General features: G+C 38.0%; 1 protein-coding gene across 7 annotated transcripts in view; it reads left to right on the top strand.

Moving 5' to 3' along the window:
* The window catches only part of LOC110838313 (sorting nexin-13), a 39,034-nt gene that overhangs the window by 5,263 nt on the left and 10,416 nt on the right, over positions 1-23,355 (top strand). For 3 of the 7 annotated variants that reach the window (XM_022081406.2, XM_022081407.2, XM_022081402.2), the window contains exons 6-21: positions 1,267-1,482; positions 2,734-2,906; positions 4,061-4,174; positions 5,769-5,898; positions 6,965-7,132; positions 9,309-9,469; positions 9,866-9,988; positions 11,511-11,706; positions 12,435-12,599; positions 14,454-14,596; positions 15,397-15,618; positions 16,922-17,113; positions 18,737-18,951; positions 20,555-20,667; positions 21,920-22,157; positions 22,587-23,324. In XM_022081406.2, coding sequence (XP_021937098.1) covers positions 1,267-1,482; positions 2,734-2,906; positions 4,061-4,174; positions 5,769-5,898; positions 6,965-7,132; positions 9,309-9,469; positions 9,866-9,988; positions 11,511-11,706; positions 12,435-12,599; positions 14,454-14,596; positions 15,397-15,618; positions 16,922-17,113; positions 18,737-18,951; positions 20,555-20,667; positions 21,920-22,157; positions 22,587-22,704 — 2,687 coding nt within the window. In that variant the 3' untranslated portion in view covers positions 22,705-23,324. Of the gene's footprint in view, positions 1-1,266; positions 1,483-2,733; positions 2,907-4,060; positions 4,175-5,768; positions 5,899-6,964; positions 7,133-9,308; positions 9,470-9,865; positions 9,989-11,510; positions 11,707-12,434; positions 12,600-14,453; positions 14,597-15,396; positions 15,619-16,921; positions 17,114-18,736; positions 18,952-20,554; positions 20,668-21,919; positions 22,162-22,586; positions 23,325-23,355 lie in introns of those variants that run through there. The other 4 variants (XM_022081403.2, XM_022081404.2, XM_087345850.1 and 1 more) reach the window with 3 other exon arrangements.

Raw genomic sequence — 23,355 nt, 5'->3', positions numbered from 1 at the left:
ATAGGATTTTCTTTCGGCAGTACCAGGTATTCAGCTGGTGAAGGGATTCCCCAAGTGTTCATCACAGTGATGGAACAAGAATGGAGATATGTACTTCAGTAGAGTAAATATATTTTCCAGATGCATTCTTTGTGATTTATGTGCCTTATTAATGAAGGAATGAGCTTCTGTTACGTCGTTATTGATCACACTTTTTATTTTTGAGATGAAGGTAAAAAGTAGGGGTTTACCTTTCACAAGTACATATGTTCTTGTTTGCAAAATATTGTAGAAAGACAATGTCCTCCTCCTTCAGTGCTTCTAAATTAAAGTCAAATAAAGCTAGTAGTACTATATGAAAAGTTGTCACATATTAGATTTTGAGACATGGACCATCAATGAGGTTACATAGTTTAGAATTCCACTATTACATTTTTCCAATTCTTGTACTATTGGATTCACGTAAAATTCAGTATAGAATGTTAATGTGTTGAAGTGGTCATGTATGTTAAATTGTGAGTTGCATTGCTGTATCATTGCTGCTAAAACAATTGTGAACATACTGTATCACTGTTGCTAGTGTATGAAGGCAAATTTTCTGCATGTTGGTGTTGCCAGTACAGGGCAAGTCTAAATGATGTTCCCGATTTGAAAGACATGCTACTCACGTTTAATGAAATTCAGATGCACAAAATTGATACCGATGGAAAGAGAAACTCTCCAAGTTTTGTTTCAGTACATCACAAGTGTTCAATGTGAACCCCCTTGGTAACTTGGCACACATCCAGCCTGTAGTCGAGTTCCTCCCAGACAAGTTGCAGCATATCATGATCGATTGCTGCAATGGCTTCTGTGATACGCGCTCGCAGATCAAGCAAGGTCTGTGGTAAGGGTGGCACGAATACTCTATATTTGACGAACCCCCACAAAAAAAAATCACAGGGCGTCAGGTCCGGTGAACATGGAAATCCAGGACACGAAAGGCTCCCCTGTCTTTGTTGGCAGCCATTTTCTCTCATATCGCTCCTGGCAGCGAACAGTGTTACTATGCGGCCACAAAGTATACCAACATAAACTTGGAGAGTTTCTCTTTCAATCGGTACCAATTTTGTCCATCTGAATTTCATTAAACGTGAGTAACGTGTGTTTGAAATCGGGAACATCATTTAGACTTGCCCTGTATTTGAAGATGACTGTACTGTTGTCACAAATCCACCTGTTTGAGATATAGTATACATTTATCTTGTGTCTTGTTAATTTCAGTGTGTATATTACATGTTGGTTTAGATACGAAAAGAGGAGAGCGTGGTAGTTCAACTGGTAAACAAGTGGAGTCGCCTGCATCTGTTATTAGTGAAACAAGCATGGGAGGAACAAATAATGCATCCAGTGGAGCTAAGCCTTCTGTTGACTTAGAGACATTATTCTTTGACTTGGAAGTCACCATGGAGGACAATCTGTTGTGTCGTGATCTAGTCTGCACAGAGAAGGACAGTGAGAGACGTGAGTATTTATATTCCTACAGCCATTTAGAGCATTGGATCTGTAAAATATAAATACAAGCTGCATCTGCATCATATACATTATGAAATATGTGTCATTTTACTGTAACAGTGCTCATGAACTGAAAGGCAGAGGAATGGAAACTAAATATAGGATTTGAGACTTTCGTGGTGAGTACAATCGATAAAATCTTCTGAGGCAGTCAGCCGCTTCAACCGGTTATCGTAGTAAATCGACGTTTTGGGAACCAACTCTGTCTCCATCATCAGGGTTCTGATCAGATCACATCAGTTGATGCGGCTGATGGCCTCAGAAGATTTTATTGAAACTAAATATATTTGAACAGGTTATATGAACAAGTTTATAATCTGTGCCACTTGAGTTTTCAAATCTTTTTACCTGAAGTGCTATACTCACAGTTATGGTGTTTCATACCCATTTTGAAAGAAGATTGTCCTGATGATAAGCCATTTCAACAAGATGGAACACCTCTACATTTCTACAAGCAAGTGACAGACTTTTTAAAACATAAGTTTGCAGAGAAATAGATTGGCAGGGGTGGACCTGTAATTTGGTCGTCTCATTCATCTGATGTTACTCCCCTTGATTTCTTTGTTTTGGGGGTACATGAAGGATGCTATGTACATGCCACCTTTGGCTACCACTTTACTAGAATTTGCTGGAAGGGTAAGAGATTTAGTGGCTACAGTTACTCTTGACTAGCTTAATAATGTGTGGCATGCAACTTGATAATATAACCTGCTCAAATGGATTTAGTTTTGAAGAGTTCTGTCTTCTGGGTTGTTGCGTCGTGTAGTATGGTATATGTTTACCAACGTTTCGGAGGTCATCGCCCTAATGACGGAGGCAGTATGACCTCCGAAACGTTGGTAAACATCGACCAGACTACACGGCGCAACAACCGAGAAGACAGAAATCTTCATACTCACCGCTGTGAAAACCTCATATCATATATACGGATTTAGTTTTCATTCCTTTACGTTTTAGTTCATGAGCAATTTTACAGTAAATTGGTATACATTTCATGTGTAACCTTTCACTTCTTCCCACTTAAAATCCTAACATCTCTGGCTTGTTCACACTCTCTGGTATTATAATTCAGAATAGGAGAACATGTGGTTTGGCTTTTACTAATTTTGCAGTTTGTTTTTTTATGTACCATATTGAAAATATCCTTCTATCTGCACCATTAAGATTGTCACTACTCATTTTAAATTGCACGACTTGCAGAGTACTTGCAGGATGTGAGTGAAGTGCTGCTTTTCCTATTGCTCCCTGTGGATGACTTCCATTGCAAACCACTACGCTTCCTGCTTAGGGAACTTCTAGTCAGCACTGTCGTCTTACCACTATTTGGGCTTGTCTCTGACCCTGACTACATCAATCAGATCATCGTATGGCTTGTAAGTCTCCTAAGTTTCCCGTTTCTGAACTGAGTTTTTATCTTACATTTCTTATTTTGTAATGAAAGATAAGTTTATAGTAACATCATGTGTATGAATAAAATATACAGAACAACAGATGATTACATAACAAGCTGTTCATAATTTAGGTATAACATGTTAAGAAAGTTGTAAATCATCTTATTACTATTGTTATATGTATAATATCTCTAGAGATTTATGATTGATTACACAAATTTGTCACAATATTATGAGGTATATATTCTTGTCAGTAGATATAGGATGTATCATTTATTACACTGTAGGAAGCAGTTTGGGTACTCTAACATCTGGTTATTTTGATTGACCACTATTGTATTATGTTCTCAAATTTAATTTGTGTTGTTGTCTTAATACACTGATGGTTGTTTAGTTGTGATCAAGTTGTTAAGGATTAATGGATATTATTCCACTGTGTCCCATTTCTCTTGAATTTATTGTTGTGTTGGCTTTCCATAAAATCTGGTTTTTAACATGTCCTCTGTAAAAGGCATTTATGTGTATGTGTACTATGATTTGATTGGTCTGAATAGTATATTAGTGCTGTCTTTTGTATTTATGGTGGCACCACTGATATTTTCTCTGGTAAAAAGTAATGCTGTCTTGCTACATGCCTTGGAGGTGCTTGAGGGGGGAGAAGGTATAGTTCCTGCTCGCTCTTTACCTTGGCGCTAGATGTGGGTGAGTGATCAGCGTCACACTCTGGCCCTGATTATCCATGGAGAAAAGGCTTTTGGTATCCCTAGAGCCAGTATGGATACAGGGACAGAAAAAACCTTTGTCCCTGCAAGGAATGAATCTCTGGTCATCAAGTACACAGCATTTTGAATTTAAATATTTATTTAAATATATCTGAAAATGTATTAACATATTTTAGTCTTAATATAAAATGGTTATGTTGTCCATTCAACCATTGTGATTGATAGGTAAACTTGAACTTGGCTATTACATGATATCTACGATTTTTAGTGGACCTTTCTCATGCATATGGACAGAGATGCCATAGATAAGGGAGATATTTGAAGACACACAAGCATATATTATTTAGTCTACCAACAAATTTTAATGTCTTATTTCCCCATAGCTCTTCAAAATGTCTGATGTGAATATTGCAGTGCAAGGAGATTCCTATGACAAGTGATGTGTTCCTCACTGCACTGCGAGTCACAGACAACCAAGAGGAGCTCATTGCAACTCGGGACATGATCAGCAGAGAAATAGCTCAGTTGGTAAGACCTGTAGCCTACAAATCAGAAATTTAAAATACTTGGGTTATCAGAGCACCACCATTTAATTAGGATTTGAGGTTCTCAAGTGAGTACGAAGATGGCTGTGCTCTGGGTTGTCACCCTGATGGTGGAGGCAGCAAGGATCTCTGAAATGTTGTTAAACTTCTACCAGACTAAACAGTGCTACAACCTAGAAGACAGCCATCTTTATTGCCATTTAATGTTTTTAACCAGTTCAGATTAATTATAATTGCACCCTCTAATGCTGAACAAGCTTTCTTGTCAAACAGCACAGTAATGTCATTACCAAGTTTCTTGACCAGCAAAGGAATCAGTTCTTAGGTGAGAGAACCTATGAGGCACATTCTCTTGACCACACTACCAGTATTCTAGGACTTTCTAGAGGCTCTCTGATATTGATATTGATATTGAGTTGAGTTATGAATGTTACGCTTCAGACACCTCTGTGCCATTGAGACACAAAGTGAATTTATCCATTTTAGAGGGTCATCTAGAGGCATGAAGTGAATTCCCTATGGAGATGTTATGTGTAAAATACATACACAAAATCAGATATGTTATTGTATTGGGGTATCGTGTTGTGTTGCTGTTTAAAATATATTGATATTTTACAGTATTCAACAAACAGTTTCATGTGCAAAGATACTTATTGCTTTTGTGCGATGTTACAATCTGACAGTGACATATTTTGGACCAAAACTGCCCATCCTCAGGCTTCACTTATCTTTGAAAACTATAATTATGTGTAATGTGTTAGTGTTAAAATTGGTGATATATATCATAACATAAGTTAGTATGTGTAATAAGATCTGAATTTTAAATTTCTTATTTGTTGAATTGTGATACGTGTTAAATTGTAATGTAAACCTACATATGCTTTTTCTTCTTCCCTGGCTCTACAACCCAGTGTAGGTCTTTGCTGCCTCCTTTTGGAGGTTTTCGTGTCTTTGAAGCATGCATTTGTCTGTATTGAGTGACCAGCTCACTGCCTCTGCACAATTTCTACTCACTCCTGTTTTTTTTTATTATTATTATTATTATTATTCTGCTAGATACATCCAGGAGAGACATGGGTGATAAATAGCCACTGAATTTTGCTCACAAAATTTCTTGTTCATGCTCGTAAGGTTCTTTTACATATCATAAATCTGCTGTAGGAACTTACCTACATATGCACCGAATTATTATCCTGCTGTTACTGATTAAGATAAGTTACGAATTATAAGTCAGATATTACTATTGCTGTTTTGGTATGTACAGTTTAGCTCTGTTTCTTGATTATATTAATCTGTTATGGTCAGGTGCACTGTTATACTCTCATTTCACTGTCACTCTAAGCGTGGAATATGACATGAAATTGATAAGTGCATTATCTTTGTGTGTACGAGTTTCGTCATTGTACAGTTTATAGGGAAAGATGGTAAAACCAACACTGTATTTAATTAGATTTGTATTTCTTCATGCCTTCACTCATACATTACATTTTTTGAGCAGTACATGTGAATAATTTATTGATTTTCAGAAGTACCAAATTAATATAAATGTGTTGTATTGTGACCGCATTCTGTTGCAGAGATCCCGAGATTCGGGCAGAGAGGACGATACTGCTGTGAAGCAGCAGCTCAGCTCCCTTCTTTATGTGCGTAAAGTGATTGAAAACCGGCTTCAGCGTCTCAAGGAAGGGGCAGACTCAGACTCAGTTGGTAAGTTCTACCAGTTAAATACGGTTGTGTGTCTTGTGATGTTTACGCTGCTCTGTGGCCTGTGGTGTTTCTATCTTTCTGTGCTACTGTCTTGTATCTTATGTAATCATTTATCGGTGTTGCTTTTACATCAAAGGTCATTCATCATTGCTTGGGGACATTTACATACACTGTTGTGTGTTGTCACTTTTAGGTAACACTGTATCAGCTGTCTTCTGCTATTCCACAACCTCCTCTCTTATTTATCACCAGTCTATTCATATTCTCTCTCTATATGGAAAATTTGTCTTTTTTTTATTTTGTTGACAGTACTGATGCATGTATCAGTATGCAGTCTTTATCAACACTTACATTACTGAAAAGTATTTCATCTTCAGATTTACCAGATGAATGTTACATTTTTCACCTTTTCAACAGTTTTCTCTTTATCATGTGACTGTTGTCATGCAGACATTCTGTGGTGTTTGAGATTTGAGGTTCTCACATTGATGAAGATGTCGGTGGTGGTCTACTGTGTAGTAACACCATTTGGACTTGCAGGCAGATACCAAAATTTCAGAGAAGCTTACTTCCCCAATCTTTAGGACAAGATTGAGGCTGTATATTCATTCAGAACTTTTCATCTACCTATGAGTCCACACATTATTTCTACCCAGAAGACCAAATCTCGGCCCAGAAACCGGCTGTCTTGACTGAGGTTTTTAATATTTTCCCCAGTTTCTCCAGGCATATGCTGGGATAGTGCCTTCAATTAGGTCAAGACCAGCTCCTTCCATGTCCTTTCCAATTCACTGTCATCCTCTTGTTCAGCACTGTATAATGTAAGATACTGATAGCATCATTAAATAAACAGTTTTCACAAATTTTAGAGAATTGTCTATAAATATTCTATGATTGCCTCCTTCCTGATCCTTCCTTGTTTACTTTCATACATTCATCTTTACTTGCCTTCTAGGATTGAATAACCTCTGCAATGTTATTAAATAATTAGTGACCTAATGAAATTAATTATGTCCTTGTTAAATACCAGTCTTATGATATGTAGTAACTGGCATTGTTTTGTCAGGTCTGCCATCACACATTGATTGGAATCGACTACTGACGCCAGGTACGAAGCTTTTTTCACTTCCGTTGGATGTCGTACTGAAGAACAACATTGCCTTGTCCTACTTCATTGACTACATGTCCAGTGTTGGAGCACAGGCGTACCTCTTCTTCTACCTCAATGTGGAAGGTAAAGTGCCATTTTATTTTGTTTTCAATGCTGTATTGAGTAATTTTAATTTCATGTGTATTGTCATTTGTTTGTCTTTAATTCTTTTACAGTGTGGTCTCTGTATCTGTCATTAATTTATTCCTTATAAGTGGGATGGATAAGTAAACAGTGAATTCAGAGCAATATACAGGAAACTCTCAGTTTACGAATGTTCGATTTACGAAAATTTGCTATAACAAACGTCACATTTCATTCAAAATTTAATATAGTCGCCAGTAGATAAAGTTCCTTATAAAACGAAATGCCAAATGTATAATGAAAATAATTGTAAGATTTAAATAAATAAACTTTAAAAAATGTATTTATTACAATAATCATCATAAAGTTAGTATATGATAATTATACTGAACTGTTCTTGGTTAATAAAACTAATCTAGCCAGTAAAAAAACCTTGGTTTACATGCAACGCCTCGTAGAATGTTTTCTTGCATAATGCATACATACATTATAATAAAACGTATTGTATAGACCATCCGATGTTTAGTACATGAATTTATGCTTTAAAATGGCCGCTAATGTATATGATACATATCATAAAAGCTCGGGAATGGAACTCGTTCGTAAACCGAGGGTTGCCTGTACTCTTATGTTATGATCTTAACTCATTTTAGGGAAGTCATAAACTTGAGTGCTAATATAATTTTTAGAATAAACAAACACCACCAAAGACTAGTCTTTGGAGTATCAAAAATCCTCTTAGCCTTCTGTGTTATCAGAGTTGAATTCATATGGCTTTCTTTTAAGTTGCTGATGAAAAATCCAAATAAATAATAATTTCCCCCATTTTCAGTAAATATGATCTCTGATTCTCAAACATTCATGTGTGTGACACTGCTGATGTAGCAGAATCTTTATTATTTTGTTTGTCAGTTGTAATTGTTGGAACTGTTTTAGGTGGTATTCTATGTTTATGTGAAATATCAACTGCTTGTTTGCCAACTTCAAAAGCAACAGTATTTTTGAGTTTTGTTTCCAAAGTTGGGAATATTCCTAGTCTGTTAGCATTCTCATTTGACTTTGGAAACATTGACACTGAGGTATTACAGAAATAACAAAAGTTACAAAACTGACTTAAAACTGGTTTGAGAATCTGTCACTGGGAGTGTTCTTGGTTGAACTGACATACATGCATGTCAGGTAGGTGGTAACTTGATGGCAGATACAAGAACCACTGTCAGATATGAAAATAATGGTGTTAAATAATAGACGTATATGAGAAACAATTGGTTGAGAAATGACGAATATGAGTGCCCACTATTTATGTTTGTATATTGGGTGAGATATGTACAGTCCACAGATCACGAGAAAAGCCCTGGTAGGAATGTGATATACGAGCATGTGCAATATTTCGCGGTAAGTGACGACCCATCCTACAAGCATTCGTTCCACAACCACTGAACGAACAACAGATGACAGGCTTTCATGTGTTCTAATGGGTACAGTTTTAAGATTATATCACAGTGGCACTGTGATTTAATCTAGAATATTATCACAACACTCACAGAACACAGTACAGACACACTCAATACACGCTAATCTCAACTGCTTGATGTTTTCAGTCTGTGTGTAGTAGCATAACTCTCTGGCATGTCACACTTCCCACCAATAACAGCCCTCTAGTACAGCTGATAAGTAACATTCCCCCCGCACCGACCAGAAACGACTTCCCCTTGCAGGGTTTTTCTCGTGATCCGTGGACAGTACTGCATGTAGGACACAAGAAATACATACACAATTTTGATTAGAAAGTTTGAAGAGGAGAGATTACTTAGAAGCTATCAGTTTAGGTAGGAGAATGATATTAAAGTGGATCTTAAGGAACTACAGCAGAAAGGTTTGGACTGGATTGATCTGGCTCAAGATAAGGATCAGTGGCATGCTCTTATGAGCACAAGAATGGATCTTTAGGTTCCATAAAACATGAGGTATTTCTTGACTAGCTGATAGACTATCAGCTTCTCAGTAAGGACTCTGCTACATGGAGTTTGTCAGTCAATGGAACTGAATATTAGTCTGTTCTATGCCTGTTTCATCTGAGAACTGCATGAATTTACTCTTTGTCAGATGGTACAAACCAAAAGCATAGATAAACTCAAGGCAGAGACAAGTCTTGTTTCTCTTACATTCGTTACAGGATGGCGGGTGTCTGCTGAGCAGCAGATATCGGATATGGAGCTACAGAAGCTAAAGACTGTAGGAGACGACCATCATGTCAAGGGACAGCTCCCCAATCTCACATTGGAAAACATGAAAGAAGCCGCCTACAGTATATATGAGCAGTACCTGTCAGAGAAGGTAAACAGTTGCATTACAATATAGGGCAAACAATGCAGACATGGAAAATAGTGTTATATGTCATGGATTGGAAAGGCAGAGATCCCGTCTGACATTATCCTCCCATCTACGTCTCGGTCTCCCCAGCCGTCTCTTCCCCTCAGGCTTCCCAACTAATACCTGGTGCACACTTCTTGTCCCATCCATGCGCGCTACATGCCCCACCCATCTCATATCATCTGTGATTACAGGCAATAAATCATAAATGTTGTTTGCTGCTAAGAACTGTTTTCTGAGATATGAGACGCATTGATTTGCTGAAACTGATGATATTTCAGATCCATTGTCAGGGCTATATTGTTGTGGAGGAAAGAGTTTTGCGGCATATGGGTACTCATATTTCTGTTGTTGTTATAGGCATCTCCCAGACTGAAACTGGATGAGACAATTGTAAAGAAACTTTTGTTCAGAATACGTAGTGAGGTTCCCAATGAAACATGGTTTGATGAAATTCAGGCAGCCGTGTATGAGAAGTTACAGGTATGTCATGAATTTGTTATGCTTCTTTTGGAACTTGCTGTGTACAATGTGATCTGTTAAAGGTTTGTTGCTGGAACTGAACAAGACTAATTCTGTGGAGCAGAGTCCTTACTGTGAAGCTAACAGTATGCTCTGGTAGTCAAGAAATTTCCTGCCTTTTTTGAACTTGAAAGTTCATTACCATATTCACAAGAGGCCTCCACCAAACCCTGTTCAGAGCTAGATGAATCCAATCCACATTCTCTATAATTTCCCAAAGATCCATTTTAATATTCTCCTATCTACTACTCTGTCTTATAAGTGGTATATTCCCTGTAGGCTTTTGTTAAAATTTAGTACACATTCTCAACTCCTTGTGCATGCTACATGCCTTTCCCATCTTATCATTCTTGATTTGATCATCCTAATAATATCTGGTGAAGTGTAGAACATATGGAACATGCAGTTTTCTCCATCTTCTCATCAGTTCATTGTTCTTAGGTCCAAATATTGTTCTAAGTAACTTGTACTCACTGTTAATATGGGTTTTTCCGTCAGTGCAAATGAACAAGAGATAAATATAAATGTTTAAACTGTAGACCTATGAGATTCTTAACCGAATTTTTGGATAATTAAATTCACCAGTGTGACCTTGTACTTGTAATCGACTGAAAATTATTTGTTGTCATCATGGTGGGATTTCTGCATTTTCAGTGGGGTATATGTTGCCAAGTTATCAGGTGGTCTAGGGCAGTGGTATTCAACCTTTTTTGTTCGGGATAGCTCAGTCAGTATAGTGACTAGCTACGGGCTGGACGACCGGGGTTCGATCCCCGACGGGGGCAGAGGATTTTTCCTCTAGCCTCTGCGTCCAGACCGGCTCTGGGGCCCACCCAGCCTCCTATACAATGGGTACCGGGGTCCTTTCCCGGGGGTAAAGCCGGCCGGGGCGTGATGCTGACCACTCACTCCCATCTAGTGCCGGGGTCAAGGAAGAGAGGAGCTATACCTCCACTCACCCCAAACGCCTACATGGCGTATAGTGGGACAAACTTTACTTTTTTTTACCCCCAGATATAATTTCTCTTCAACTTTGTACCCCCAAAGCTGTTGGTGAATAATTCAAGTTATACATAGTATATAATCTACATCTAAAATAAATTAAATAAATTTCATTACTGATTATTCGGTGTTTATCATAAAATAATATATATATATTTTTTAAATTTCACGTACCCCAGGTTGAATACCACTGATCTAGGCCTCTTAAGCTAGCAGTATTGGTTCTTGACTGACTAGATCAAATATTTCCCCCACTACCTAATCACTATCCACTCCTTTTTCGTTGCTAGGTACCTATCTGTAGTTTAAAACCAATGTAAAGCTACATGCCCCATCACTCTTGGTGTCATCCTATCAGAATACCTGCTTCAAAATGCTCTCTTCTCAGAAATGGATTCCTTTAACTGAGTGAGTAGAAGCTGGGATAACATGATAACTGGAGATGTTTATCATATTTAATCTGGATCCGTGTTCTGTACAGAATGAGGAACACTTCTTACCAGGTTTCCAAGGCAGTGTGTCTTATGTGAAGCTGTTGGCAGAACTAGACTTACTGAAGGATCCGTCTTCTCGCAGTGATGAAGAGGACTGTCAGTCTCTAGATGAGATAAGTCTTTCTGACAATATAAGTCTGTCTTCATTTGATGCTGACTTCACACTGATGGAAGGGACTGCAGGTATTGCTGCTTGGTATCCATGATAATTTTAATATTTTTGTTTCTGTGTCTACCCTAATTGGTATGTTTTATTTACATATGTTATCATCATGCGTGTTTGTGTACTTATCTGTCTCCTCTAGTAACCTTTCAGCCAGTTGACCAATTTTAATGTAAATAAGCAACCATACACCCCAGAATAATACTATCCATTCTCTCTGTGAGAAAACAAATGTAAAGTTTTTTGTTATTATAGGATGTTATGCAGTTTTAGAGAAATGCATATTTTTATTTTATAAATCCATATCATTACAAATACCAAGATGACAGCTGTGTAAACTCATGAAATACATGTAAGATTGGTACCTTTAAGTGCAGAATCCTGAAACATTTCAATATGATGTTTGAAAAATATGCAGATCTTGTTGAGGTCACATCTGTTTAAAAAGGCAGAGCATCAATTGTATGTACACTGTTTTTACTTTTATAATGGTAGTTCTGGAACAGTGTTTTGCATTCGTCTATTTTTCTTGTTGGTTTCTGTTTTCATCCATTTTTTTGTGCCTCTTATAAGAGTGTGAAATTTGGTAATGTGATAAGTTTTAAACAGATGTCTGAAGCATGATTTTGCATATTAAAATTTATGAATGTGATTATCTAACTTTAAATTTCACCTGTGCTTTTATAAATAGAACCTTTGTGCATCTTAACACCTAGAAATACTTTAAATCACAATATGTCGCTTTCAGCTGCTACTACTGACATCCCTGTCAGTAGTATACTGGGATCATCAAATAACGTACCAGATAATTCAATGATGATGAGTAATTTGAGTGGTGAGAGCAATGCAGCCAGACTGCAGCAGCAACCGCAGCAGGGATCTTTCTACTTACAGGCTGAGATAATAGAAACAGGTACCCACATATCTGAAGGCTGTTGCCTATGATAACAATAACAAATCAAAATAATACTCATGAGGAAGTTAGGGGGAGACTGAATTCCGGAAATGCTTGCTACTTCTCAGTTCAAAATATTTTATCTTCCCGTCTGATTTCTAAGAACCTGAAAATTAAAGTATATAAAACAATAATTTTGCCTGTTGTTGTGTATGGATGCAAAACATTGTCTCTCACTCAGAGGGAGGAACACAGATTGAAGGTGTCTGAGAATAGGGTGTTGAGGAGGATATTTGGGCCTAGGAGAGAAGACGATGGGGCACGGAGAAAACTGCATAATGACGAGCTTAAAAATTTCTACTCCTCCCCCAATATTGGTGATTAAGTTGAGAAGAATGAGATGGGCGGGGCATGTAGCGCACATGGATGGGGCAAGAGGTGTGCACTGGGTACTGGTTGGGAAGACCGAGGGGAAGAGACTGCTGGGGAGACCTAGATGTAGATGGGAGGATAACGTCAGGAGGGATCTATGGGAGATAGGAGTTGAAGGAGACTGGATTTTGTTGACCCAGGACAGTGTCCGGTGGAGGGCTTTGGTTAATTCGGTGATGAACCTTCGGGTTCAGTAAGCCATCTAGTTAGTTAGTTGCCTTTGATATAATAGTGTGTTACTTATTCTTCTTTTGTAAGGTCTTTCAGCTGGTCCTAATTTAGAGAAAAAGCTATGTTTTCATACTCAAAAGAGACAGGTCATGAGATGTGGTTCATAACCTTGGGAAAACATACGTTAAAAATATCTGGAAACAAAGTTCTGTAGTAGCCATAGCAAAATTGTACAACATTGCAACGCTAATAGAGGAACTAGACAAGGGAATATTTTTTTATATTTTATTTGTCATTGCTTTCAGTATAAAGACTGTGTACCATCAGATGAGGTAATAACAGTAAGTAGTAGATTGTAAAGATGTGGAAGGTAGCAGTCATGATCTAATTTAAGGTATTATGCTGTCATTTTCTTGGAGGGCCTGTGGAATGCCATGGAAAAACCTCAGTTAGGTTAGTCTCTGGCCAAGAATTGAACCTGGGACATCCTGAATACAAAGTAGGAGAGGTAATCACTCAATTATGACATTTGGTTGGCGAAAGTGAAGACAGTTCAGAACTTGCAGTGTAATAAATCTAGCAGTGCTGTTCTGCTGACTTACAGCCACACAGTAGTGGGGAGGGAAATCTCATGGTGAAAGCTACTATAAAAAATTATCTGGAAGAAATTTCATAAGTTGGAGTTATTCACTCTTCTTGAAGTGGATTCTGTAGGGTTCTGATGATGGTGTGATATAGCCAGGTTTAATGGATTTTGAACCTTGTCCATCGTTCAAGGTTAAAATGTGCACAGTGTTTTGAAAACCACATCCATTTTTGTCTTCAGCTATATGGGGCAAGGGCACCTACTCTGTTATATACATTTTAACCTTGAATGATGGACAAGGTTCAAAATCAAATAAACCCGTCTCCTTGAAGTGTTTATTATGAACTGGGTTTGTAACTCAGTTTCGAGAACCAAGAAGTATACACAGAATAAAAAGTCTCTAGTAGCCACTTGGAACACCAAGATGGATGGATTTTTGCTTTGTTGATTAGGTAGAATGGGTTCGAGGCTGGGTCCACTGCTTGGCTTAGAGGGTTGGTACTTTAATAGTTTAGTTTATTAAGAATATAGATATGTGATAATGGGATGATTGTGATTATTAAAGCAAGAATATTTTACATCTAATGTTATGAAACTGTTTGTAGACTTCTTTTGTTGTGTTATAAGTTGGATTAACAGTAATGTTGTATGTTCTGTCCTGCCTAAAGACTGTCTATTTGCAGGTGTGGTTAATGACAGGGGGAAGACATATGGCATCTACGCAGTGTCAGTGGCAAAGTGTTATGAAACTGGCTACACAGAGAAATGGCACGTATATAGGAGATACTCAGACTTCCACGATCTCCACCAGAAAGTTAAAGACAAGGTAACTGTTCTTTGCATAATAGTAGTGTTGTTCATATCACAATGTTCAGCCTAGTTCTGTTTATATTTGCTATTACATTAATGATGTTTTCAGTAACTTAGACTGTATAATATTGAATGATAGGATGTCTGATGGGTCCCGCGCCTTAGCCGCGGGATCTGAGGCATCATGCTTCGGACCAGCTATACAGAATGCGCGCTGGTTCGAGTCTTGGGGGAGAAGAAATTTTTTCATGAGATTTCGACCGGTGTATGGGACCGGTGCCAACCCAGCATCGTGAGGAAATTGGGGAGCTACAATGAGTAGCGTAATCCGGTCAGGAAAGCTAGCAATGGGTGGGGGTTCGTCATGCTGACCACACGTCACTCTATATCTGGTTGAATGATCGTTCACCTCTGCTTAGGCATGTGAATGTGAGGTCAGCAGTCAAGCTAGTTGGCTTTGGCTCTCTGGAGCTGTTACGACACAGATTTAATTTTTTTAGGATGTCTGATGGATAATGAGTTAGAAAAAATGAAATTTAAGGTTTTCATGGTGGTTAGTGTGAAGATGGCTGTCTTATGGGTTGTGCTCCTTGTAGTCTGGTAGAAGTTTACCGACATTTCAGAGGTCCTTGCTGCCTCCATCATCAAGGCCGTGATTTTGGAGGCAGCAAGGACCTCTGAAATGTTGGTAAATTTCTACCAGACTACATGGCGCAACAACCCAGAAGACAGCCATCTTTAACTACTAACAAATACATTCCCTAAAATGGATCTAGATGGCAGAAGGAATATTTTCAACACAATACTGTGTTTTAGTATGGTGATCTTGGAAAGCTGACGTTTCCTGGCAAGAAGACTTTCCACAACATGGAGCGTACTGTACTGGAGAAGAGGATGAAGATGTTAAACGATTACATGCAGATCCTGCTGCAGTCTGGTGTCATAGATACACACCCACGATTACAGAGAATGCTGCTGGCATTTCTTGAGCAGGGAGACTATGACAAGGGTGTAACTGGAGGACAGATAGCTCGCACGGTAACAATTTCACTGACATTGTAGGATACTGTCCACTCTCTTATAGTAATTTTCAAACCATCATGGTATTTGTATATTAGTGTAGGTTGCCACTAAATAACCATACTCTGTCTTTTATCTTTCTTGCCACATTGAATCATTTCCATCTCATTCCATCCAGCCATATCTTATTATCTTTGTCTTCATAAACAGTTCTGTAACTGCATTTGTAATTATGTTATCTCCTCTTTCATTGAATTTGAATCCAAGACTTTCATAAACCTTGCAGCTTTAGCGCTTTTACCCTTTTGTTCTATTCCCAATTCAGACATGCGCAGAATGTCCCTTCCATACTGTAAATTCATAGCTCCTTTATGTGCAGTGTAATATTGTTATTTTTTCAGTGGCAAATCTTATTAATGAAACATTTCAACAAGTGACATGACATTGTTCAGATAATGCTTTACTAAACCATTATGGTCAAAATTTAGTACAACATTCTCTGTTTCAATGTTATGAAATTTCAGTAATGAATTTTGTGCTTCATACGCATGCATGCTGATCCTTTAAAGCCCTGTGGTAAATATATGCACTTCTGTCTTTAAGATTCAGTAATTCTGAACTTTGCCCACAATGCATTATTTATGTTTGTTATATTATTTTTCAGAATAAACATTGATTACCTAAGCATCACTTTCTTGCTGACCTTTGATGGTAAAACACTGTGTTTTGTTTATGGTAGGAACTGAATTTTTAATTATTACTTTGACAGCCTTTGGCTACAGATGGTTAATTCACTTTTGAGCCACTTCTTGAAGATACCTGTTTGTTTTGACTTTGAAATTTGTTAACGTGGTTATTAATTTGCTCATACAAATGCTGGGATAGCACTAGGTCATGACTCATTCTTCTACAGCCCTACTGATCTTCTTCTATGGCTCTCCGGTCCGTATTCGGTCCATGGCCTCCTCAATTCTCCTCTTCCATTCGGTCCTTCTGTTAGGTCCGTCTGTCCGAGGTTGAGGTTTCGAAACATCTTCCTTTTTACTGTGCAAGGTTGTTAGCCTTGCGACCAACCCCCAACCTGGAGGACCAGGGTACCTGTCTTAGTCTGACCTATCCCCCTCAACCAATCTGGCTAGGGAGGCCCTACCAGTAGCTATGCTACCGCCAGCATAGCTCTTGGGGTCACTGAGGTACTCAAGCCCCACCACCACGACAAGGTGCAGGTACCATTAAGTGGGGACAGCCCTACTGATTCTTTTATAATTTTCCTTCAACATCTTAATTGATGCTGACTCCAACATATGACATGTTTTTATAGCTGGACACAATAGTAAACCCTCTGAAGAGCTCGATGCGGACTGTGGGGCAGGCAGTACGCACCATGCCTGACAATCTTATGAGTACAGTGGATGGTGTGATGGACGGCATAAGTAAGGTGTTCCAGGGTAAGGCAATCCGGCCGCCTGGCTTCTATGAATCGATGAAGGTTGGAGCTTCACTTCATGTTGATGTAAGTTCTTATTAGGTTATTGTAACAGACTAACATGTTGACAGCACAAACATTTGAGTTATGTTTGATAGTATGGTTAGATATATGAAATTAGTACCAAGAGATATTAAAGTAAAGCAAAAAAGTGAAAGTACAGCTGTCCCGTTACACGCCATGTAGGCACTTGGGGGGGGGGGGGAGAAGGTATAGCTCCTACTCATTCTTAACCTCGACACTAGGAGCGAGTAGCCAGCGTCACACTCAGGCCACCCTTTACCCCTGGGAGAGGACCCTGGTACACATTGGATAGGAGGCTCATGGGGCCTCAGAGCTAGTCTGAACACAAAAACTAGAGGAAAGATTCTCTGCCCCTGTCAGGGATAGAACCACGGTTGTTCAGTCGTTATTCACTTACTGTACTGACCTACCTGGCTCCCTTTACTGAGAGAAGTTACATACAAAAATAGATAATTCATACACACACATGCATGTGTGCAGTGTAATTTTTACAAGTAGGATTTGAGGTTTTCACAGTAGTAAGTCTGAAGATTGCTGTCTTCTGGGTTGTTGTGCCGTATAGTCTTGTAGATTTCTAATTTTTACCTGTAATTTGCTTGTGCTACTGTATTATTTATTGACATGAAACATCTGAGAGAATGCAGGGATTATAGGATCTAACCAGAATTACTTTTGTACTTCCTTACCTTCAGATATTCTGATGTGAGTACTCATCATGAGGTTTGTTCCCCATCTGTGCTAGGATTGTCATCTCATTAAAAGCTACAATTTCCCACCAATCACATCTCCAAATTTCCCCTAACTTTTCTTTGAAGCCTAAAATGGTGTTGTGTTCAGTCCTTGTTGCTGCAATAATAAAGGGCACAGGAAAAATAAATGCTGTCTGTGTGATATCTTGTCAGTTGATACCAGGAGATGAAACTTTTTTTTGTGACATTTCATTTTCTCATGGTTGTGAATATGATGTCTTGTGGGCTGTTCTATTGTATAGTCTGATAGAAATTTACCGATGTTTGAGAGTTGCTTCTTGCCCCTATCATCAGGGTAATGACTCATCACCCTTATGATGGAGGCAGCAAGTACTTTTGTAATGTCAGTAAACTTCTACCAGACTACATGGTGCAACAGCCCATAAGACAGTTATCTTCATCTTCTTGTATACAGGCAACTCTTGGTTTACGAACGTTCGATTTACAAACATTCGCTATAATGAACGTCACAATTCATTCAAAATTTCTTAAAATCGCCAATAGATAGAGTTCCTTATAAAACAAAGTGCCAAATGTATAGTGAACATAATTGTAAGATTTAAATAAATAAACTTTTAAAAAATGTATTTATTACAATAATTATCAGATAATTATTATATGATAATTACTACATGGTTTTAATACTTTAAAATGGATTTTAATGTATATGATACGTATCATAAAAGCTCAGGAATACAAGATACACATAACGAACAAAAACTTATAATGAACAATGTCTTGTAACGGAACTCGTTCGTAAACCGAGAGTTGCCTGTATATCACATACATCTTCGTTGAAGTTATTCAACTTGATTGTGTCATCCACTGTCACGAAAGCGTTGATAATCTTGTCTTAATTGTTACCTGTCTGTTATAGACTGATGATAACATCCCTCTGCGAATCATGCTGCTGCTCATGGATGAAGTATTTGATCTCAAGTCTCGCAACCAGTGGCTTCGCAGACGTATAGTGACACTGTTGCGCCAGATTATACGTACCATGTTTGGTGACATTGTGAATAGAAGGATATTGGATTATGTGTCCCTGATGACCAGCCCTGAGCAGGTTGCTGACTACCTTCGAGCATTCAAGTAAGTTTTCTTCATCTTTGTGTTAGATGATTGGCAGAAACATTTTGAATGAGTAAGATTTTGGCATGGTATCAATTATCAGTCTTTATTCCAAAACAGTTCCTTCTCTTGACTCAAGAACTTCTTGTACTCTGAGGGATAAGCTGAGCTTGAAGATATTTGAAAACAATTTACTGAGAAGAATACTTGATGTAAGAGAGATGTGTTGGTAGAGGAATTTGTGTCTCGTACTCATCACTTTGTAGGGTTAGGGTGAATAAATCAAGGATATTCACAGATAATTTAACAAAGCTCAGTCAAGATGGCTGTCTACTAGGATACAGTGCCATGTAGTCTGGTAGAAATTTATGAATGTTTCAGAGGTGGTTGTTGCCTCTATCATCAGTGTGATGGTGGAGGCAGGAAGTACCTCTGAAACATCAGTAAATTTCTACCAGACTGAATGGCACAATATCCTAGAAGACAGTTACCTTTACACTCACTTCCATGAGAACCTGACATCTTACCAAAGCTCAGTCAGCTGCAGAGATTATGTAAGATGGAAAGACATGAGAGGGTGATTATATACAGCAATTTTGAAAGGTCAAAGAGAAAGCTTCTCCGATTTACTGCAGTGAGTAATTAAAGATATGTTTTCAGTTGCTTAGGTTTTCAGCGTCAAATGGGAGGGCAATTGCGAATGATTAATTTGGAAGGAAGTGTGTTGATTTATTTTGAGGCACTATTCCAACATTTGCCTTAAATTATTGAGAGAGAGCATGTAAATCTGAGGATATCTGGCTATTGAATTGAACCAACCAGTGACCCTAAGAAAATGAAAGATGACTGCTTATCATATTAGTAAGTTCCTAATGCGTCCAGGTATAGTCTGTAGTGTCAACTATAGACAGATGGTTAGGTTATGTGTTTGGGGTGAGGTGACCTTGCAAGTTCTATCTCAGGACTTCCCTGGAGGGACTAAGGTAAACCACAAAACTTGTCAGTCTAGCTAGGTGGTCCCTGACTCATGTACCAATACAGAGCAGTAATGGCATCTGCTACCTTGCAGCATTCAGTGTATAGTTGAAGATGGTTGTCTTCTTGGTTGTAGCACCATGTATTCTGGTAGAAGTTTACCAATGTTTCATAGGTACTTGCTGATTTCATCATCAGCACTTATTTCCCTGATAATGGAGGCAGTAAGCTCCTTTGAAACATAAGTAAACTTTTACCAGACTAGAACACATACTCACTGCTGCAATGTAAAAAAGTAAGTAAAGCGTCCCGCTACACGCCTATGCAGGCACTTGGGGGGAGCGGAGGTATAGCTCCTACTCTTTCTTGACCTCGGCACCAGATGGGGGTGAGTGGTCAGCACCATTCCTCGGCTGCGCTTTACCCCTGGGAAAGGACCCCAGTACCCATTAGATAGGAGGCTGGGTGGGCCTCAGAGCCGGTCTGGAAGCAGAGGCTAGAGGAAAAATCCTCTGCTCCCGTCAGGGATCGAACCCCGATCGCCCAGCCCGTAGCTAGTCACTATACTGACTGAGCTATCCCGGCTCATACTCACTGCTGCGAGAAAGTCAAATTGTACACTGTGTATAGTTGTTTGCCTGTTGTGTAGACAATCCTTCTGGCCAAATGGCTGCAAGGCAGAGCCTCGCCTGCCCCGAGATGAAGCAACTCGCATGCGGACTCGGGTCGCTGCTAAAGTGGCCCTGCTTTCAAGCCTGTCTGGTGAGTACTGCATTGTTATTTTATGGTATCCTATTAATGTCTCAGTATACTGGCCTGTCTTCGAAGTTCACAGTGGATGAAGAGGTGTGGTAATTATGGGAAAGTGTGAGTTACAGGACTTGAAGAAATCATAAACTTTTTTACTTACCTTTACCAGACTGCTTTATTGGAATGCGCAGTAAATAATGTGGGAATGTATATTTTACGAAGCAGTGCAGGCTTGTGTGAAAACGGTAAGCAACCCTTCAGGTTCCATGAGAAAACATGGGGAATTTCTGAGACTAGCTAAGCATACTATCAGCTTCTTAAGGAGGGCTCTGTTTTATGGAGTTAAATTATTAAGTGATGCTTGAAGATTTTTGCAACATATAATTACCAGAAACTGAAAATATACATTATCATGATGGAAGTTAATATCATTTGTCAAATGATTTGAAAGAATTTGCACAGAATAAGTAGTATATTTACATCTTCAAAAAATCTTATATCTTTCATATTGATTTCAGTTTTCTTCATTGACATGATGCTTTCTGACTATTGTTTTCAAAGTTGATGCTGATAATCCAGGTTGTTTGACTAAGGAAATATGAAGTCGCTATGTGCATGTCAGCATCCTGTAGTATGTTCAGTTTTTCTGAAGGAAATGTTTTTTTTTCCTTTTATGATGATAGCTTATGAAATTATGCAATTGGAAATGAAAGAACTGCAATGCACACAGCAGACATAGGTAATAGGTTAAATAATAATAGCTGCTAACTTAAAACAGTTATATTTTGTAAACTGAAATGTTGTAGTCACGGAAAATGTTGTAAAATCCTGGAAATTCAAATGAAATGACGAAAAACAAACAGAAACCATTGAAATTGTAGGAAAATTAATGGGACTAAGAAATTATGTTATAAATTGTGGGAAAACTTGCATTCTATTAATGTATTACAAGATTTTACTGAATTAGGTGTGTCTATTGTCCCTAGCTCAGTAGTGTTACGACCTTTCTCACTTAAACCAATCCCTTGATATGTGAACTTCTGATTAACAAATTTTCGCTACAACGAATCATTCAAATTGATATGTATTTTTCAATTTAAGAACATTGATCCTTTATGATTATTATACATACAATAGATAAGAATTTAATTTTTATTTATGAATGTTCACCTTACTGTTTTCATCAAACAAATTATGCTCATAAATTTAGGGATGTGTGTGCTTACTTTGTGCACTCTGCATTGTTTCCTTGAATATTTTACAGATGAACTGAAGCACATAATTGGGAGTGAAACGACAAGACGAGGACTTTTATGTGTCTTTGAACTGTTCCAACACCCTGTTTTGAACCGCCGCCTGCTATATGTCTTACTGGAGGGCATACTGGAAACTTTGTTTCCCCAGCACAATCTCTCACAGGTCTTTCGTAAACTTCATTCTCGTTCTGGAAGAGTCCGCGATGATTTCAAGACTTCACAAAGAACAAGAAGTGACCTTCGCAGGTGAGCACCCTTTCCTGTCCCTCTTTTTTTTAATTTGAATTCTTTTTCAAATTGTTACATGTTTTTGTGATACTGTACTCCATTTTCCTCATTGTTATCTTTAACTTTATATAATCAATTACCGTAGTCCTTGGCTTTCCCTTAGGTGTGTTTCCACTGCAATGTTAAAATGGGTTTAAAATATAATTTTACGCTTTTTAGATTATCTTTGTTCCAAATTACACTTTATCTTGGTATTATGAGTTTTGCTATCTACACTTTACTTCCTAAACATTCTAATTTATGTACTTCTGTTACTATTTTATATTCTAGACATAGTTTAAAACTACATTTTATTGTACAGATATTCTAATTTTGATTAATTTCAGTCTTCAGACCATAATCATAATTGTTGTACTGTCCCTTAAGTTCTCGATAAACTGCTTTCAGATTCCTGCCCTACATTCATTCTTCATTTGTTGGTGCCTTTATTAACTGCATAATGTTGCTTAGCTGGTTGTACAATGTTCTGTCTGCATCATTTTACTCCAAGAACAATTGCATATAATGAAACTAGCGTAAGTTACATATTGTAACTGAAGTGTTTGGTCTTGGGTGAGTTTTCCTGTGGCTTGCTGAATTCCATTGTTAATTTGTTTTAAAGTTGGTGATTAATAGAAATTATAGAACAGAATAACTAAGGTCAAGGAACTTTTGTACCTACACATTATAATTCTTAAACTTTAATGAATGCCTTATTGAATTAAGATTTAACTTTGTATACATTGACCAACAAACGATTGGACAAAGGTAATGTATCTGATGTGTATTCAGGAGGTTCCTGTTCAAGTCTTGTCAAGTCGGTAGCTTTATTTGGTGTTCTTGGATAATATTTTTACTTACTACATCCTGCCATTAACCCCCCCAATTTATAACCATCTTTTCATTTTGTTGAGTGTTACATAACCTTTGTACTTCCTGCATCATAATTTAACCTGCAACAGATATTAGATCTCATCATAAGGATAGTGTCATGTTTGTGTATATTGTACACACAACGTTTTTTAAAACCAGTTGATAGTTTGACATAGACAAAGTTCTTGTATAATGTGAAATGGTTTTGAAGATTCCTGTCTTCTGGGTTGTTGCACCGTGTAGTCTGATAGATGTCCACCAACGTTTCAGAGGTCATGCTTCCTTTGTCATCAGGGCAATCATG

The sequence above is a fragment of the Zootermopsis nevadensis genome, unplaced genomic scaffold (genome assembly GCF_977971745.1).
Source record: "Zootermopsis nevadensis isolate Lab colony 2312 unplaced genomic scaffold, Znev_1.0 Znev_ptg000009l, whole genome shotgun sequence".
Taxonomy (NCBI): Eukaryota; Metazoa; Arthropoda; class Insecta; order Blattodea; family Termopsidae; genus Zootermopsis; species Zootermopsis nevadensis.
Note: the sequence above shows the minus strand (reverse complement) of the source record. Positions and strands in the feature narration are given on the sequence as shown.